Source organism: Wyeomyia smithii, chromosome 1 (genome assembly GCF_029784165.1).
Source record: "Wyeomyia smithii strain HCP4-BCI-WySm-NY-G18 chromosome 1, ASM2978416v1, whole genome shotgun sequence".
Lineage (NCBI taxonomy): Eukaryota > Metazoa > Arthropoda > Insecta > Diptera > Culicidae > Wyeomyia > Wyeomyia smithii.
The window spans coordinates 135,893,855-135,911,677 of NC_073694.1; the positions used below are offsets into that span (position 1 = coordinate 135,893,855).

General features: G+C 36.1%; 1 protein-coding gene across 1 annotated transcript; it reads right to left on the bottom strand.

The window, feature by feature from the left end:
• Nucleotides 1-3,481: 3,481 nt before the first annotated feature.
• On the bottom strand, nt 3,482-5,513 carry LOC129729468 (fork head domain-containing protein FD4-like). The gene has a single exon (XM_055688063.1). It carries the CDS (start codon nt 5,308-5,310, stop codon nt 4,249-4,251), a length of 1,062 nt encoding a protein of 353 aa, XP_055544038.1. The 5' UTR covers nt 5,311-5,513; the 3' UTR covers nt 3,482-4,248.
• Between the last annotated feature and the right edge of the window lie 12,310 nt (nt 5,514-17,823).

The following is a 17,823-nucleotide window of genomic DNA, read 5'->3' on the forward strand; positions in this document are numbered from 1 at the left end:
CCTGCATGTCGTCCATTTTGCGGGAGCGTTACGCTCTACCGCACACAAACGATGAATATTCGAATGTGGGGGGGGGGTCAAGTAGTTGATAATAAATTACAAAAACAATTTTTCAAACTACAATGGATCAAAATAAAAAAAAAGACAGTAATACTAATACTAATAACAATAGTAATAATAGTAATAATAATAATAATAATTATAACAATAATAATAATAATAATAATAATAATAATAATAATAATAATAATAATAATAATAATAATAATAATAATAATAATTATAATAATAACAATAATAATATTAAAAATAATGATAAAAATTCTAAAGTGAATACTTCACCGAACGTCTAAGTCACGACCTCACGGCTGATAGTTGGATTAATCGAGTGTCTCCGCAGAACAAACAATGACGATCCAGCTTCGTGTTGTGACACAGTGGCCGTATCTTACACTCGACCTTGTAGATGCCACTTGTGGTTGACTTCCACTCGCTCGATCGTATGATGGTCCGTGCTGCTAGCGGGGTAACAGCGGTGCGGGAGAATTATTCTTGCTGATATATCAGCTGCGTATCAGATCACTGGCGGGGTAGCCTGCCCCTACCAGTGTGCAGAAGATGTTTCTGCCGATAAACTGCAGGCTATTGTTATCGCGCAGCACAAGAACTAATCGACGAAAAAAAAACACCCGTACGATAACTTGTGTATTGTTATTTTGCGAACTCAAACGGAGATGAACAATTGGCGTCTATTCGAGATGAAAGCAAAACAACGAATGATTCAACTAGGTGTATCTATACAAAATTTCAGCCCGGAACTCCTTGGAGCTTTTATTCTGTTAGTATTTTTGTAAAATTCTACAAAATTAGGATAAACGTGCTATTTTTTATTCAATATTATGTCAAATGTCTACGGATATGTTAAAGAGAATTAAATATGAACTCTTTTAGTCTAAAAATATTTAGTTCAATATTCACAATGAACTATTTATGTCTTATGAAATGCTTTTGTTTTTCAAATAGGATACTTTTTAAGATGCAAATCAATAACGCATAATTGAGTTGTATTCCTTTTACCCGTTTTCACCGACAATTCACAGACTGTCAATGTACGGTCCATCTATCATCCGGCAATGTATTCTGCCTATTGGTATGATGTCAGAAGAAGTTCAAGAGGAATAAATCCGTCAAAAATTATCGAGAATTTCACTCAAGAAAATACAACTGCCTAGTGAACATCGAAGATGTTTTCAAATGCCTTTTACTCACATATGATCTAATAATTTCTTTGAAACATAGAATAAAAGACCATTTAATCAGATCAAATCAGATCAGTATCAGATATAATGCGTTAAATGTGGCGAGTAGGCCAAAATATGCAGGTGGGCCAAGAGACCTCCGTTACCTTATAACGGTTTGATAAAAAAAAAACAGACACGAGGTGAGGAAGCGTATTTTGCTTTAGAGCAGTGGTTCCCAACCGGGGGTTCGCGAACGGCAAGGGGCCGCGAAGCTCTTTTTAAATTTGACAGGTAGTTGAATTATCTTTCTAAGTATCTCTGTGAAAGCGGTTTTTCAAATTTCCTGTTTATTAAAACCGAGGCGTGAACAAACTACACTTGCAGGACGATATGAGGTTGGAAAACGTAGTCTGAAATTCTTTTGGGGGCCGCGAAGCTCGCTGTCCTTCGCAAAGGGGGCCGCGGGGCTCTTTGTGTTTAGCAAAAGGGGCCGCGAAGCCTAAAAGGTTTGGTACCACTGCTTTAGAGGGTGGGAAAGGAAACATCACTTAGAGAGAGCAAAAAACTTTTTCGTGTTTGTTGATAGATTGTTACTAACTAGGCAAATGAAAATGGCAAATTGGTATGTTTTAAGTTGTGAGTTACTTCTAAAATGAGTGAATATTGATAGCAAGGTATGTAGTAATACCATATTTATAATTTAAATGTATCGAAATAACATATTATAAAATGCGCTAAATTTGATGCTAAATGCCTCGAGTAATGTATTACTAATTTTTACTATGCGCATATATCACGCGCATATTACAGTTCTGACAACGTCGTAGGTATATCTATTCATATAGGGGTCATTCCATACGAAGTGACCACGAAAAAGCACAAACTTGAACACGACCATCACAGATTTTGCTCAAAGTTGGGAGAATTATTCATCTACTGTCACTTTGAAAAAATCCCAAATTTGGTGTCGATTGAAATACCCCCCGCTCTGTGTCACGCATTTTTTGTTCAAAATCTCTTTTTTCTTTTTCTTACAATTTATAGACTTAAGATATCCGGAAAATAGTGATAGGTGAATTTTGAAGAAAATAAACCAAGGAATCCAGAAAAAATATTATTTTTGACCGGAGGTGTCGCCAGATAGATCATTTTTGTATTTTAAAACTAAATTTGCATTTTTCGGCAAATGTTGCTAATTTCATTTTAAATTTGATGGTTTTATCGTATTTCTTGGAAAATTTTACGTAAGAAACATTTATCACCCCGTGATAATATGAGCCAATCTTGAGATATAGCATTTTTACGAAAATAGTTCTGAATTTCGTTATTTAGGATGCAATGATAATTCCCCCAACTTTGAGCAAAATCTGTGATGGTCGTGTCCAAGTGGCATATACACTTCGTATGGGATGACCCATAGGGCATTGGCTCTATTTTCGTCAGGTTTTACCTGTTATCGACCGGGAGGTAAATGATGTTCTAGAGCGTTATTTTCTTGCATGATGGTTCTTCATAATGCAGAGCATCTTCCTGCAACAGATTAGGTCTCTATGACTTCAATAACCCCCCGGACGATAATTGGACAAACCTGACGATAATAGAGCCGATACCCTAACACGATTTGGAAACGCATTTTGGTATAAGTATTGAAATTTCAATGCCGAGGCTACATTCGATAGACATGCGCAACAGATGGAATATTTTTTTTTTTTCAGTAAAGAAATGAAATAATTCAGAATTATAGATTTTCTCTTTTGGTGGTACAATGAAAAAGAAATCCTTTTGGCGTAAGCTGAACATATAATTTAATATTGTATTCACATACACATTAAAAAATCGAAAGCAATGTTGATTTTCGTCTATCAATTCAAATTTGTATATGTGAAGCTAAGCCTAGCTGCTAACATCCACTGACGGCACAGATTTTGAAGTAAGCTTCAAATATACAGGACATCTGCGGAACTAACCCTACGATCCTTACAATATCAGTTTCGTCCAAGTCGCGGTTCTAACTTATGATGTCTGGTTTGCTCCACCAGCATTAAAGCTCGAAACCAGCTGGGAGATTAAAAACTTTTCTTAGCGTTGCCAAATTATTCATTTATTCCAAACTCAGAGTCAATTTGTCATCAAGTGAACATGTAATACACCATATTAATTACTGTATAAAATTAAGCTTACTCATCATCTCAACCTAATTATATGAGAGCATCAAATTTTAGATCAAACGTATGAGAGAATGCGGTTCTACATAATAAGTAATTATGAAAAAACGGCGTTAAGAGAACGAACGCATGATCTAAATCTAATGCTCTTTCTTAGCAAGTACATGCACTCTGTTATTTCATTGATATTATAAATAAACACAATTGATAACTCTGAATTAGCTGGGTCATTTAGTTAACATGCATGAAGTTCTCTGAGTATCTCCAACGACAAACTCATTTCGAAGCACACCAATGAGCGAAGAAAATGCAAGGTCACCTTTCGGAGGATAATAGAAGAAAGCTTGTGTAAGAAATTAAAAAAAAAAAATTTATTTCGTTTCCTAAAAATAAACATTCAGTTCAGTAATGCAACATAACCAACTAAAATGAACGGCAGATATTGCAAGTGGCTACTAACTAAAGACATCACAATTATTCATTCTTTTCTCTACGTTTACTTGGCCGATGGCATTTTCGTGCAATATGTATATATTAATAGTCTCTTCTTTGTCTAAATGCCGGCCTTATCATACGAAACTACTCACAGATATATGACATTATTAATACTCTAACAGCTTTTTCGAGGTCATATGGCTCCAGCCGCTCGTTTTTGAGCGATTTTCGACTGTCTCAGTTCAATATTGCAAGTTTGTTTTTCTTACTTTTATTCAGCGTGAAGCTAATAAATACTCCAAACCACTACACATGTAGAAAATAAACGCATCGCCTCTAATTTGGGGAACAATAATTTTAACTAAGTCTCGTTGATTTGGTTAGGGTGCAGCAGAGGCCATGGAAATCTATCCCAGTACCATGGCAGTATCATTGCGCGGATCCAGCATATGAGCAGCTTGTGGCTCCGTCGGTTGATGCATGTGGTAAGGTACCGACGGTGTTTGGTAAGTGGGCAGGAAATACGCTGGTCCTGGCGGCTTGGCCATCGGTATCAACAGCGGATGTATTCCATAGGGAGCCCCATTAGATGCGGCAAGAGACGCGGCTGCCACTTGCTGCTGGTGGTGATGATGGGCGGCTGCAGCAGCTGCGGCTGCGTATTCATTGAAAGCGGCTTGTTGCTGAACCTGAATCTGATGACTGAGGTGAATGGATGCACGGAGTTGTTCCATATGTTGAGCATTTGGTGCATTTGCAACCGACGGAACTGAGTAGTCCTCTGAATCCGATGATGAGCACTCCTCCTTACTGTCCGAATCATCTGACCCGATCAAGCTTTCGATGGTAAACGACCGCTTTGGTTTGGAAACGTGCGCAGTTGTAATTCCTCCGTGACTCTGGAATCCACCTAATCCGGCAGGCTGGGATTGTTCAGGAGATTGGCTTGTAGCGCGCATTGCTTCCGGCGGTGATTGCGGTGGCGAAATGGGAGCATATAACATATTTGGGCTGATGTTTTCCGGCATTGCTGAGTAGTAGGGATCGTGGAACTGGTTACCATGCGACATGAAGAACCTGTTCATGTTGGCGAGGGCAATGAATTCCTCATTTAAACTTTCCTTGTCACTTTCATGCAGCTTGAACCGTTTGCGACGGCGCAACAGGCTACCATTCTGGAACATATCGAAAGCCTTAGGATGCAGCGTCCAGTATGCACCTTTGCCAGGTCGATCGGGACGTCGGGGAACCTTGATGAAGCAATCGTTGAAGCTGAGGTTGTGACGCAGCGAATTTTGCCAGCGCTGCGTGTTATTCCGATAGTACGGAAACCGGTCCGTAATATATTTGTAGATATCATTGAGGCACAGCATTTTTTCTGGTGAACTCCAGATTGCCATAGCAGTCAAGGAGATATAGGAAAACGGAGGCTTCTGGCCTCCCAACGATTCTCGCGATGGTCGAGGCATATTTGAATGCTCACTAATTATAAACTTATCACTTGCAGTTCTGATAGGCTGTCGGCCTTGAAGTAGTTTCAACACTTTATAGTTCAAGAGAGCAATATTAAACAGATGAATAACTTTCACTTTGGTTATTAAAACCAATAATTAGAGATTATCAATCGTTAACAAGATTCAATTAAAGAGCACGATCCGTTCGAAACACTTGCTCGGCTGAGACTGACCAAAAAAATCTCCGACCAACGAGAGAAATGCTTTGCTCGATCCGGAGAAGCTACGGACGCGAGGTGCGATAGCGTAATTTCCTTCTCCTTTCAACATGCAGCCATTAGCCGAACTGCCATGGGTACTAGCTTGAATGAACGACGAAAAGAGATAGCGCTGTTCAACAACGAGCGGTGCGCCGCAAGGCTTGGGCTTGCTGCATCGTCATTCACAAAGCCGCACATGCACACACACCAATGGACATAACTGTACCAGAGGCCGGTCAATGGAAAATGGATACTCGCGTATAGAATTTACTTGAAGCGGAATGAGACAAGCGGAAGAAAGTTAGAAGTGTCAGTGTATTGGTACTTGCCCGATGGTCTACCATTCGCGGAAGAGAGAAAACTTTGAGGGCGTGGTTTACAACCAGGAAACGTCTTTTCCAACCAACCACAGCCCATTTGCCGTCGCGTTCGACACTTGCGAAAGGTTAGATTAGTCGCCCTAGAAAAGATCAGGCCCACATTTATACCTACAAATATTTATCTTTGGTGTGATTGTGTGCATGAACAATGTACATAACAAGATGTCTTCTTGGCAGGATTCTTGCTCGCGCAACCGAACATGCATCGCGAGATCGGATTAGCGTTCTGACGGGTTGTTGTTTCTTTGCGGTTTTATGAAATGGAGAACCGGTTAGACGGCCTGTCCAGCAAGTGAAGGAAAATCGGTTAAATAAATTACATGATTAATTATGAATTTACGTTTTATCCGGGGATAATGATTTGTAGAAAATTTAATGATTTTCGGTGTCTACCGTGCGCGCGAGAAAGATGCCTTCTGACCGAATGGTTGGCTCTTGCGAGAGTTAGCCAGAAGTTGGTTGGTCGATCGACCTGGAGCTGATGCTCCACGCACGGGGGTTTGCTGGTGGGAACCGATGAAACTGGTTTCTGGTGTAATGCTGCTACACACTACGCGTACGGAGGAGGCTTTAACCTGGATGATCGTTACACGCAATGGCGTACGTTAGGATCGTTGGGCAAGCTTCTTTTTTTTTTGTTTGAATTATGTGGTAATTACCCATAAATTTTAAATCAATTAGCTTTTTTTTGAAGAGGAATCTATTTTCGCAATTTATTTTGGTGTTCTGTTTCTCGAGAATAGCGTATAACAATTTTTGGCCGATTGTAAAAGTTGCTTCTTAATGCCGATATGATATTTCGCGAACTAAAGCATGTATCGATTTCGTTGGTTTTTTCTGTTCGGTGATAAATTACTGATTTTTTAAAACTATTTTTTAATGATACCAATAAACAAGAGATGGAAGGGCCTCCATCAACCATGAATAATTTTGGGAACCGAAAGTTTACGGTTCGATTTTTCAAGTCGCCTCACTCAGCACAAGATTGAGAACAATTAAACGAAATGTGTGTTCCTTTAGTTCTTCTACTAAGCTAATGTTAACCGTTAAAGATTAGGAAAGCGAAACAGAAACGGTTTTATCAAAAGAATCAGAAAACATGTGTAAAACTCAAACCAATTCAAGATTGATGCTGTGAATATTGTGGGAGTTGTGTAACAAATTCAAGAAGTCCGAATGTCGTCTTAATAATCAGAACCATTTATATGCGAATGCATGTACGTAAGGATAAGTGTGTAACTCTAGACATATAATTCTTAAATTCGGTGAGGCACTCCTTATTTCCCTTTTTTTCCTTTTCCCAATTATATTGTTTATAATTGTCAAGATCTGCTGTAGAACATTTGCCAATACCTTTCAAAAATTGCAGTTATTTTGTTTGCTATATCAATAAGTTTTAAAACAATATCGCAACGATTTGACGATTCTGTTTCTTTTTTTTTTCAACTATAGTAGGTAGTGGTAAATACCTTGTCTACAACTTACAACATTGCTGTCGCTTTTGGTAATTCAGGTAGCTCGTAAGCATCAAACTAATTTTATCTCATTTCCACCATCGCAAGCTCAATCATTTGATCTCGCTTGAAGCGATAGCTGAGAAGTTAATGTTTACCCATCTAGTGTCAATTTGCTTAGAAGCAAATATATGGTGTCTAATATTGTTGTCTTTTTCAATTTGAGGAGGATATAACTAAAATTTAATTAAGAAAGCATAAAAAATATTGCAGACTGCTGATATTCCGAGGTTTAATTCAACCTTTCCGCAACGACTAAATACAAAACTCAGAAAATATATTATTATTACGAAGAATATTTCAGCATTCATTCATCTTTTTCGCGCAATTTACCTGTCATTTTCTACGGTGACGGCAGATTCCTGATTCCAAGTTCTTAGTAGCCTGCTTTACGATACACTCCCGAATTGATTTACTGTAAGCTGCTAATAGGAGTTGACCTAAAATTGACTTTTGGACATACAATGCCCTGGTGCTAAGTAGACCGTCATCCAAATCTACCTGAGTGCATGGTCTCTGCTTCTTCTGTTAAAGCCATAGTGACTGCAAGATAAACACTAAGGTGCAGGCAAAACGAATGCACTAACATCTGAGGCATTCTATAGCAAATTGAAACAAGATCGATTTTAGGAAGGAGTTGACCCTCAATTGACTATCGTCATACTCAATGGACATGTGCTAAGTACACACCATCGCAAAACTACCTGATCGTCTATGATTTGCTTTTGGAAGTCATGTTGTCTGCGGATACTAAGTTAGAGGTTAATGCACTTATTTGAGTCGGCATACTTCAACTGTGTAATGAGACACTTATTCGTCACGATCGAACTCTACCGTTACTTTTGCAAAAAACATCAAATAACAGTTCGACTACCATAAAAAAAAAGATAATGCATTGTTTTCTGATTTTGATTCTCAACTGTCCGCGCTAAAAATATAGCAAAAGCCTGACCCAAAATAATATTATATGACAATATGGGTTCGAAATTAAAACGGGGCCAAAACATATGTCACATACAAACCCAATGATATGAACGAATTTGAAATCGAAAATTGTGAATTACGTCTTCTTTAGCATCTTCTCATCTTTTTATTTGCATGCATGCACTCACACAAGTTGAAAACAGCAAATGATAAATTGATGTTTCTGTGTCTTTATGACTCTCAGCCAGTATTTGCTTCGTTCAAAGACAAAACTCACGGCTTTTGTTCCACATGAACCATAAACCACAGGGTGGTGAAATGATAGTAACTACAACTTGTTTTGCACGACCGATTTTGCTAATAATAATAAATAATTTTTCACTAGATTCGAAAAAATTTTTTGTACTCAATCTGAACTGTATACTATACATGTACTTAAGCATTATACGAATATCGAGTTTCTAGTACATTTGATTCACACAAGTATTTAGTTCATTAGTGCACTACATTTCCGATAGTCTCGAACAGATAACAAACATTATAAGAGCAGTGTTATCTAACAAGGGTATCTAACTCGTCGAATAGTAATGAGCTTACTTAAACTTTTAATACTTCTGGAACCTATTTACAACCCGTCCAGTTAGTAACCGTAAACCTCACTGGTATACTGAATATTTTGTCGAATCGTACAAAGAGGTATTCATATTACTAGCATAATTTCCTATTGGACAGAATCAATACAACAGAGAATAAACAGTAATGTACAATAAGATTGTTCACATCGAAATCAGCATGAAAAAAGCAAACAACCGTTTTGATTACCCATGTTCTTTTGAAATTCAGACAGCTGAAGTAGGTAAGCTAATGCCAAAAACTGTTAAGCAAAGAATAAATGAATCCCAATGCTTTTTGAACCGTTTGGCTGTGTTAACATAAGGAATATTGGAACTACTGATTTTGTTTGAAAATATGTCTACGATGCTATTATTCATAAATTTCAGGCGTTTTTCATATTGTTTTCCGTGTTGGGTATTTTCATCACTGTGACCAATTTTTTGATATTTTGTGACAATTTTTGAAGTTGATTTTTAACGATTTTTATTGCATAAAAACCATCGGTTCGATCAAATACAAAACAGCAAACTGTGATAGGGTAGAGCGGGGCTAGTTGGTTACGGGGTAAGTTGGTCAAGAGAATATCTTCGAATCTACGTATCTAAAATATCCTGTTATATGGATGATACGTAGTAGATAACCAGAGAAACTAGATGACAAAATGAAGTACAGTTTCAGTTAGGACGTATAATAAATACAGGTTGGTGCCAAACTGGCCATCATTTCTACTCGGTTTCCAAGTTGAATTTTTTTGTCTAAACAAAGCTAGCCAAATTGAAATGAACATTGATCAACGTATTATGAAATTCATTTTCGTTAGTTTTAAATTGTGTATAGCAAACTTTCGCCAAAATTTTATTTTCATATATTTCAAGTAATTTACATATTTAATACATGAGGGGCTAGTTGGTTATATGGACATCATAAATGAATTCAAGTAACCAAGTAAATGCAATTTAAGGAACAGTGCATTTCGTGATGCAAATTTAATCCAAGGGTAAACAGCATTTGCTTTGTTTAGCAAAACTATTTATATGAAGCGATAAACTCTTTGGTAAAAGTTATCTCCATTTCATCGTCATTTTGAAGAATATTTTATCGCACACTATAAATGCTAAGTCATTGATCTAAAATAACTATAACGTACACTAATGCATCGACAAATGCCTTCTACTTGATGAAAATTTTGGCGAAAGCAAACTTTCAACGAAAAAAAAAAACTAATGTAGCTATAGTTTTGTGCTTGTGATTGCAGATGCGAATCTAGAATTTGGATCCGGTTCTCAATTTAATCCTTGTTGTCTTTGATTTAGTTCCCAACCAAACTATTAGAGAGATTTCAACATATATTTCTCGTCATGTATGAAAGAGTGACAAGATTTTTTTCATGCAATTTTGAGTTACTTTTCTCATGGTTTGGGATTTTGGAAAGCAAATGTATTAAAAATAACTGAATGCGATTTGACCTCTGCTGAGACGCTACAGGCTGCCGCAAATGCAGTGAGGAAGGAAAACTGAATTTTCTCCGAAATATAAACGGTCAATTTACCACACACCCTGACCAACTTACCCCAACTGAGGGGCTAGTTGGCCAATTTGACATCCACTCAAAAAACATAGAATATCCGCAATATCATAAACTATTCTGTACAGTTTATATTTTTTCTAGATGCTATAGACTTAACACAACATTTCCATGTAATGAGTTTTTGCCATAATATATCCTACAGAAAGTTACGGAACATTTTGACCAAAAATGACCAACTAGCCCCGCTCTACCCTACGTAAAGCTTTTTTTTTCAATTTGTTCCCAGATTAGTTTTTAACATAAATAAAAATTAATATAACGATTTTCACTATTGTTTGCATTTTTTCTTCGAAGGCAATGTTGAGTCTCAATTATTTCAACAGGATATTACACGTTTTATTTTCAACAACATCCCACGACATCACGTCAAATGCAACTTTAGACTATGGGAACTGTGTAGGGTAAACTTGTATAAAACGCCCCGCCGGGGCATAACGCCCCAGTCCCTTTATTCGACAAACAATATCGCACGCTAGCCTGGGGGCTAATGCAGTCTCGATCAACTAGATTAGTTGAGAGAATTCGTTATCGATATTGTTTCCGGCACATTTTGCATGTTGTAGGGTAAGTACAACGATACACCGTGCCCCAGTGCTGAGTCGAGAAAATTTCCAGCTCAAAAAGTTCCTCGACCTGATCGGGAATCGAACCCGATATCACAACCGTGTGGGAGAGCTAGCCGACCGACATCGCTAACCACAGAATCACGGGGACCACTTTATTCGAAAACACACAAAAAATAAGATATGTGACTATTGGGAATCTGTAGCAGTTCATGGGACCAACCTTCTGTGAAAGTTTGATAATTATCACTAGCAGCACAAAATAAACAAAAATAATTTTTGATTTGAGCTGCTTCAGATCTAATTTCTTTTATACCTGTTTATCCTATAGAATGCCCAATCGGGGCAAAAGGTGCCATTGCAATAATACTCGATAAACATCCTTCTCAAAGATAGTCTTGATACCAATCGCTCTATTCGTCATTACCAATACGTGAGGATCATATTAGCTTTCTATACTGCGTAAATCTTACGAAAATTGAAAAGCAAGCCATTTTCTTGCATTTTATACAATTCGATGACATTACGTCACCAAAAACCATGTACTACGTACCTGTACAGTGCTTTTTCTATGAACCGCAGCTGTTAACGTAAAGTTACTTGATCGAATTATTATTTAAATCATTTGAACGATTTTTATAAAACTAGTCGAGGCGGGTCAGAATGCGCCATGAGAAGTTTAACAAAATGTTTGCAGAGTACCTAACCAATATTATTCCAATTTTTGTTATCGCATATCTTACAATGTTTTCTAGTTTTGCTAGTTTTAATGTCCAGGCAACGTTGAAACTATTTCAAAACAATTGAAGCGATTAAAACAGTTAATTTTGGAAGGTTGAATACTGTTTCAATCATAAATTTAATCTATACATATAAAAATAAAGTTCTGTCTGTCTATCTGAACCGACCGGAGTGAACATTTGTATTTAAAAGTTTTTTCGGCCGGAGAAGGTTCTGAAGATAGCTTGATACCCCTCCCTTGTAACAATATTGGTTTTATCAAAGTTTTATAGCGCTCAATACAGCCAAAACAGCGCTATTAAAAACTTTGATAAAACCAGTTTTGTTACTTGGGCTCTGTCCTCTGGAAGGGAGGGCTCCCATATAAATGAAATACAAATTTCTGTATAACTCGAGATTTAATCAAGCAAATGGAACAGAATTGGGTTGTGATGGTTTACGAGAGCAAGGAATATTTCTGTGGCAGGTTGACACCCCTCCCTCCCATACAAATGAAACACAAAGTTTGGCCTGGCTCGAGAACTAATCAATTAAATGTAACCAAATTTGATATGTGCTTGTTTTTGGGGACAAGATATGTTTGAATGATAATATGACACCACTTTCCCTCCCTATAGAAAAGACTGGGAGGGCTCTGTACAAATTTCTTCATAACTCAAGAACTAATCAAGAGACTGGAATCAAATTTGGCATGTGGAGGTTTTTGGGAGAAATATTTGGCGATTTGCTTCAATATGAGGCATAATTTGACTACCACATTTAGATAATAACGGGTTCCGATATTATTTTGCTTGCCAAAACTGTTTTCGTAGAATCACCGTTTTGAGCCTAGTTTTTGTCAGATTTAAAATCTGTTTCTGTTCAAGGTGGACAAGAAAATGCTATTATGTGGACAAACTCTTAGAATTTTGATACTTGGTCGTAAGGGGTCATATACCTTTTTAGTTTCCAAAATATCGAAAAAAATTTTATTGCATCATCTTGAATTACAACATCTTGAGAACATATTAACAAATTTTTATGAAGATCTGAGCAATAAGAAGAAAGTTAAAGCGGTTGCAGCGCGCCTCGCCACGACCGCAGAAGCTAAACTTGAAACTTTATACGCGTTTAACTCGGAATGGTGTTTCTCAAAAAATTACCTTACCGTGATCCTGATTACGGGAAAACTACTGAACCGATTTCCTTCATCTTTTTTTTAATTTTCGTTTTTAAATTTACCGGTCCTTGAACGATCTTTTTTTTGAAACATACAGTTACATTTCGCCTCAAAAAAATTTAGCGCTCAAAACGTTAATACTCAATACTCATGAAAGCGATCGTTCAAGGACACGGCACACTTCTAAACTAATGAAATAATATGAGTGTTTGCGCTCCTAGCTATAAACAACAACAAAGAACAAAGAAAGTTTGAATCGCCTTAAGAGAGAGATAAAAAAAATTGGTGCTGACGTTATCGATGCAGGGCGAAAACACTCTCGCTTGCGATTGCAGCAAATAGGGTTCTGTTCCTCTCCAATCAGAAGAGAATAGCTAAAAAATTACAAAATTCTATCAACAGGAGATACAAATAACACATTTTGATACAATTTTGTATTTTTCCATATACTTTTGATAACAAAACTGAATCTGAGTGAGTTACGATAACAAATCTTGAAATGAAGTTGTTCTGAAATAATTCCTGCAACCTTTTCGTCTCTATCAAAAGCAGTCGTTTCTAACAAGGGTTGTTATTATACTATTCTATATGCTATCTTATTTTGTTAGACAGTTGATACGCTAGTTACAAAGTTTGATATGGATTGGATACTAGTAGAATCATTTCTGTTAAAATATCTGTTATTCTAACACCTAACAGGATCAAATTGGAAACACAACCTTCATTTAAATCATTTCAAATCGCCTGGAAATACGCGAAAATTTAATCGACCATTTTTGATTTGAATGAAACTTTGCACACGTAGCAAACTGAGCATTTTTCACAGGTGGAGCGATTTTTTACACCCATGAGTCCCATTCTAAAAGGGCGTATGCCTTTTGGCATAGGTTTTATTCGAGGCATTGTAGCCCAGAAACTGTTGGTTGTATAGAAAAACTGTCTGAGAATGAGTTGTAGGGAATTAAAAATGCACCATAAAAAAAATATACACTGTACAAAAAAAATTTTTTTTGTCCAAAAAAAATTAAAAATAAACATTGAATTTGAATTTAAAAAAGAAGAGTTGAATTTTTTTTTATTTTTTTTTAAAGAAACTTGACGTTAATACGCAACTTTTTAAAAAAAAGTCCAGGATGGAGAAATGAAAAATAATTTTTTATGGTAGATTAATTTTTTTATAAAAATTCTAATTTAAACACTTTTCAAAATAATCATATTCTGATGATTTTAAAAGATGCAGAGAGTCATTTTGAATCAAAGAGCTCTTGATACTAAACATTCTAAAGGCATTGGTTTTCGAGTTATTTCTAATTCAAGCTCGAATAATTATAATGATTTAGGAAAATACACGTTTCTCTTAATTTGTCCATGGTTCTCCAGCAAAAACCATACGTTCATTGGAATGCTTGATCAAAAATACACAATTCACTCTTTGACAACAAAAAGATTGGGCGGTTCTCAAGAAAAGAGTTAAATGTTCTAAGAGATATAAATATATATAAGAATCAAATATTTATTTTCGAGTTTTATTATCTTAGGAACATATTTTTTTATGACATAGATACTTTACAGAACTAGTTTCACCTTATATTTTATATACATCATAAGTAAATGATTCGTCATCTTTTGAAAACAGCTTCGTTTGTATCTTATTTTCTGAAATCGGAACAAAAGAGTAATACTTTTGTGTGGCAGCTATTATTATAGATTTTTTGAAAATATTGCTCCATTCTGTTACTCCTTGTTCATACTCTTCATATGATACCCAACTAAATGACATTTTTGATGAATTTTTATTACTTTTCTGATTAGACCAATCATACAATTCTTTTGCGCTTGTAATGGGATGTTCATGTTCTTTAGCTCAACTTGCATTTCCTGCCATTCGTTTTAATATGCCACCAATTGCATCGCATGGGCCTTTACCATGAGAAGTCGCAAAAAAATGCCACTCTGCATCGACGTTATATATTGTTTTGAACTTGCAAAGACTTAAAAAGTTTTTTCTATTTTTATATTGTGAGGCAGCTCCATCAGACATTTATCAACTCTATTGATGTTTTCAAAAAACTCATTAATTTGGCAATGAACACCCGAACCGCAACAGGATCATGATGGAGTACTTCCGATATTATGATGAAGCTGATATTCTTAAGTGTTCCAGATTCTGAATATTAAAGAACGAAGAGATGAATGGTGGCTTGACTATCATTCCAATAACTACACGAATCACAAATTGATAAAGACGTATTAAAATGAGCTTGACTGTCCAATATTTTTAATTTTGCAATAACGTTTTCGTTTAATTTGCGTAAGCTTGATGAGCACTGATGATCAGGAAAGGATTTACAGCATTTGGGCTTGGTGTATTCCATTTTCACTTTATTCATCTTCACAAAATGCAAACTGTTACTAGCACATCTGGAGTAGTGCAATCGTATTTATATACGAAAACAGATATTATAGGTAACCCAGTAGTTATTGGTTGCGTACTTTACAAACAGTTTTTATTAGTAAACAAGTAGATAGTGTTGCACGACAAACATATTTTTTTATAAAACATTCGGCAAGGGGAAACGTGTAGATATGCTAAGGTTTAGCGCTTGAGTTATTTATCCAATCGTTTTGTTGCCAAAGAATGAATTGTATATTTTTGATCAAGCATTCCAATGAACGCATGGTTTTTGCTGGAGAACCATGGACAAATTAAGAAAAACGTGTATTTTCCGAAATATTAATAATTTTTCGAGCTTAAATTTAAAATAACTCGAAAACCGATGCCTTTAGAATGTTTACTATCAGTGCTTTTTGATTCAAAATGACTCTTTGCATCTTTTAAAATCATCAGAATACAAATATTTTGAAAAGTGTTTAAATTAGAATTTTTATAAAAAAACTAATCTACCATAAAAAAAATATTTTTCATTTCTCCATCCTGAACTTTTCTTTAAAAGTTGCGTATTAACGTCAACTTTCTTTAAAAAAAAAATAAAAAAATTCAACTCTTTTTTTTTAAATTGAAATTCAATGTTTATTTTTAATTTTTGGTCAAAAAATTTTTTTTTGTACAGTGTATATTTTTTCTATGGTTCATTTTTAATTCCCTACAACTCATTCTCAGACAGTTTTTCTATACTACCAACGGTTTCTGGGCTACAATGCTTCGAATAAAACCTATGCCAAAAGGCATACGCCCTTTTAGAATGTAACTCATGGGTGTAAAAAATCTCTCCATCTGTGAAAAATGCTCAGTTTGCTAAGCCAAATACGTGTGCAAAGTTTCATTCAAATCAAAAATGGTCGTTATTCGACCATAGGTCATTTGGCGCGATCTTGCTCATAACAAACTTACAACTTCTGTTACTTTTTTGTTTTTTCTTTCTGATCGGGAACACATTTGCCCATGCGCTTTGTTGCGGCGAATTCTGACCCTTTGTTGTGGGGCGTTTTGTACACACATATGCGCATTAGGGTGGGACAAAAAATAAGTACTAGCTCCAATGCACTTTTCGTGTTCCTTATGGGTCCTGTAACAACTGTGTAACTTTTCAGATCGATCGGTGGAACCCCTGATTTGCGCCCGATTTTTAAAGTTTTCATACGATTTTATATGGGAAAATCCACCTTTTAAAAACTTATCCTCTAGAAATTTCCAGTTGGCTCCTAAAAATATACCAATACATGATATTTGTAGGAAATTTTCCTGGGAATAATTCTTCTGAAGACTGTAAGGCGCTACAAAATTTGTAGAAAAAGTTATTCACCTTAAACTGATCGAATGTCTGACGAACGGCTCAACATTGAATTTTTCCAGCAACACTGCTGCAGCATGCTGCTGTTGCAAACTCAACAACGTGATGAGAAACAGTTTCGCGTAGAATTAAGCTTGAAAGCGTGATTTTTTGCTAATAGTATCTTCGGAGAAAATGCTTAGAATATCAATCCCTATATTTTGATAGTATTCGTTGTGTGATTCATACCCCTAAAAGTGAGAAATCAGCTTTCTAAACACCCCTACGTAGTGAAAAACATTTTCGTGTGGGATTAAGCTTGAAGGTATGATATTTTGCTCACGTTATCTTCATTATCGGAGAGCTTGCTTAAAATATTAATTATTAAGTTTTAATGTAGATTGATTACTCCCCCTAGAAGAGGGAAGTAAACTTTCTAAACACCCACGTCGTGTGACTCTGGTGTCTTTCAGAAAAGAGTTTGGTAGATACATAGCTACAATTTGTGCAAATACATGACTAGCAGGTCACTACGAACCACGGTAAATGAAGTCTATTGAAAAAGAGAAAAAGAGAGTATTGATCTTTGGGCGGGATGTTGGTTGAGCGGGCACCAAGGTGGGCCGCTGAAAGATCCGAAACAACTGGAAAAGGGTAGGTTTTCAAAGTTTTTCTTTAGCTCCCCGTGTTGATTGCAAACCGCTGTCTGTTGTAAATGGGAACATCTTTGGCTCCAACTTAATTTTTTATTACTGATAATTATTGCAATTTATATTGATTAAAACATATACAAAAATTCAACAAAAAAGTTATCACCTTTCAATATTTCAGAGGCTTTTGTTGTCTGTGGGATTCGACAACTTGTAGCAAATAATTCTGTTGATCGGGATCTTTTGTTATTTTGTTGTTGTAGTCGCTGACAAGCTTCACGGCCCTTTCTGCAAAATCATTCACTACTGCAATTGCCTTCACGCGTTCTTGTGCTTCCAGATATTGTTTATTTGATTGCCATTTTTCAGGTTTTTCTTTAAAAAAGTCCGTTGAGATTTTCAT

What these genes read in the sequence shown, in the direction of transcription:
- LOC129729468 (XM_055688063.1), bottom strand. Translation starts at nt 5,310, where the DNA reads ATGCCTCGACCATCGCGAGAATCGTTGGGAGGCCAGAAGCCTCCGTTT.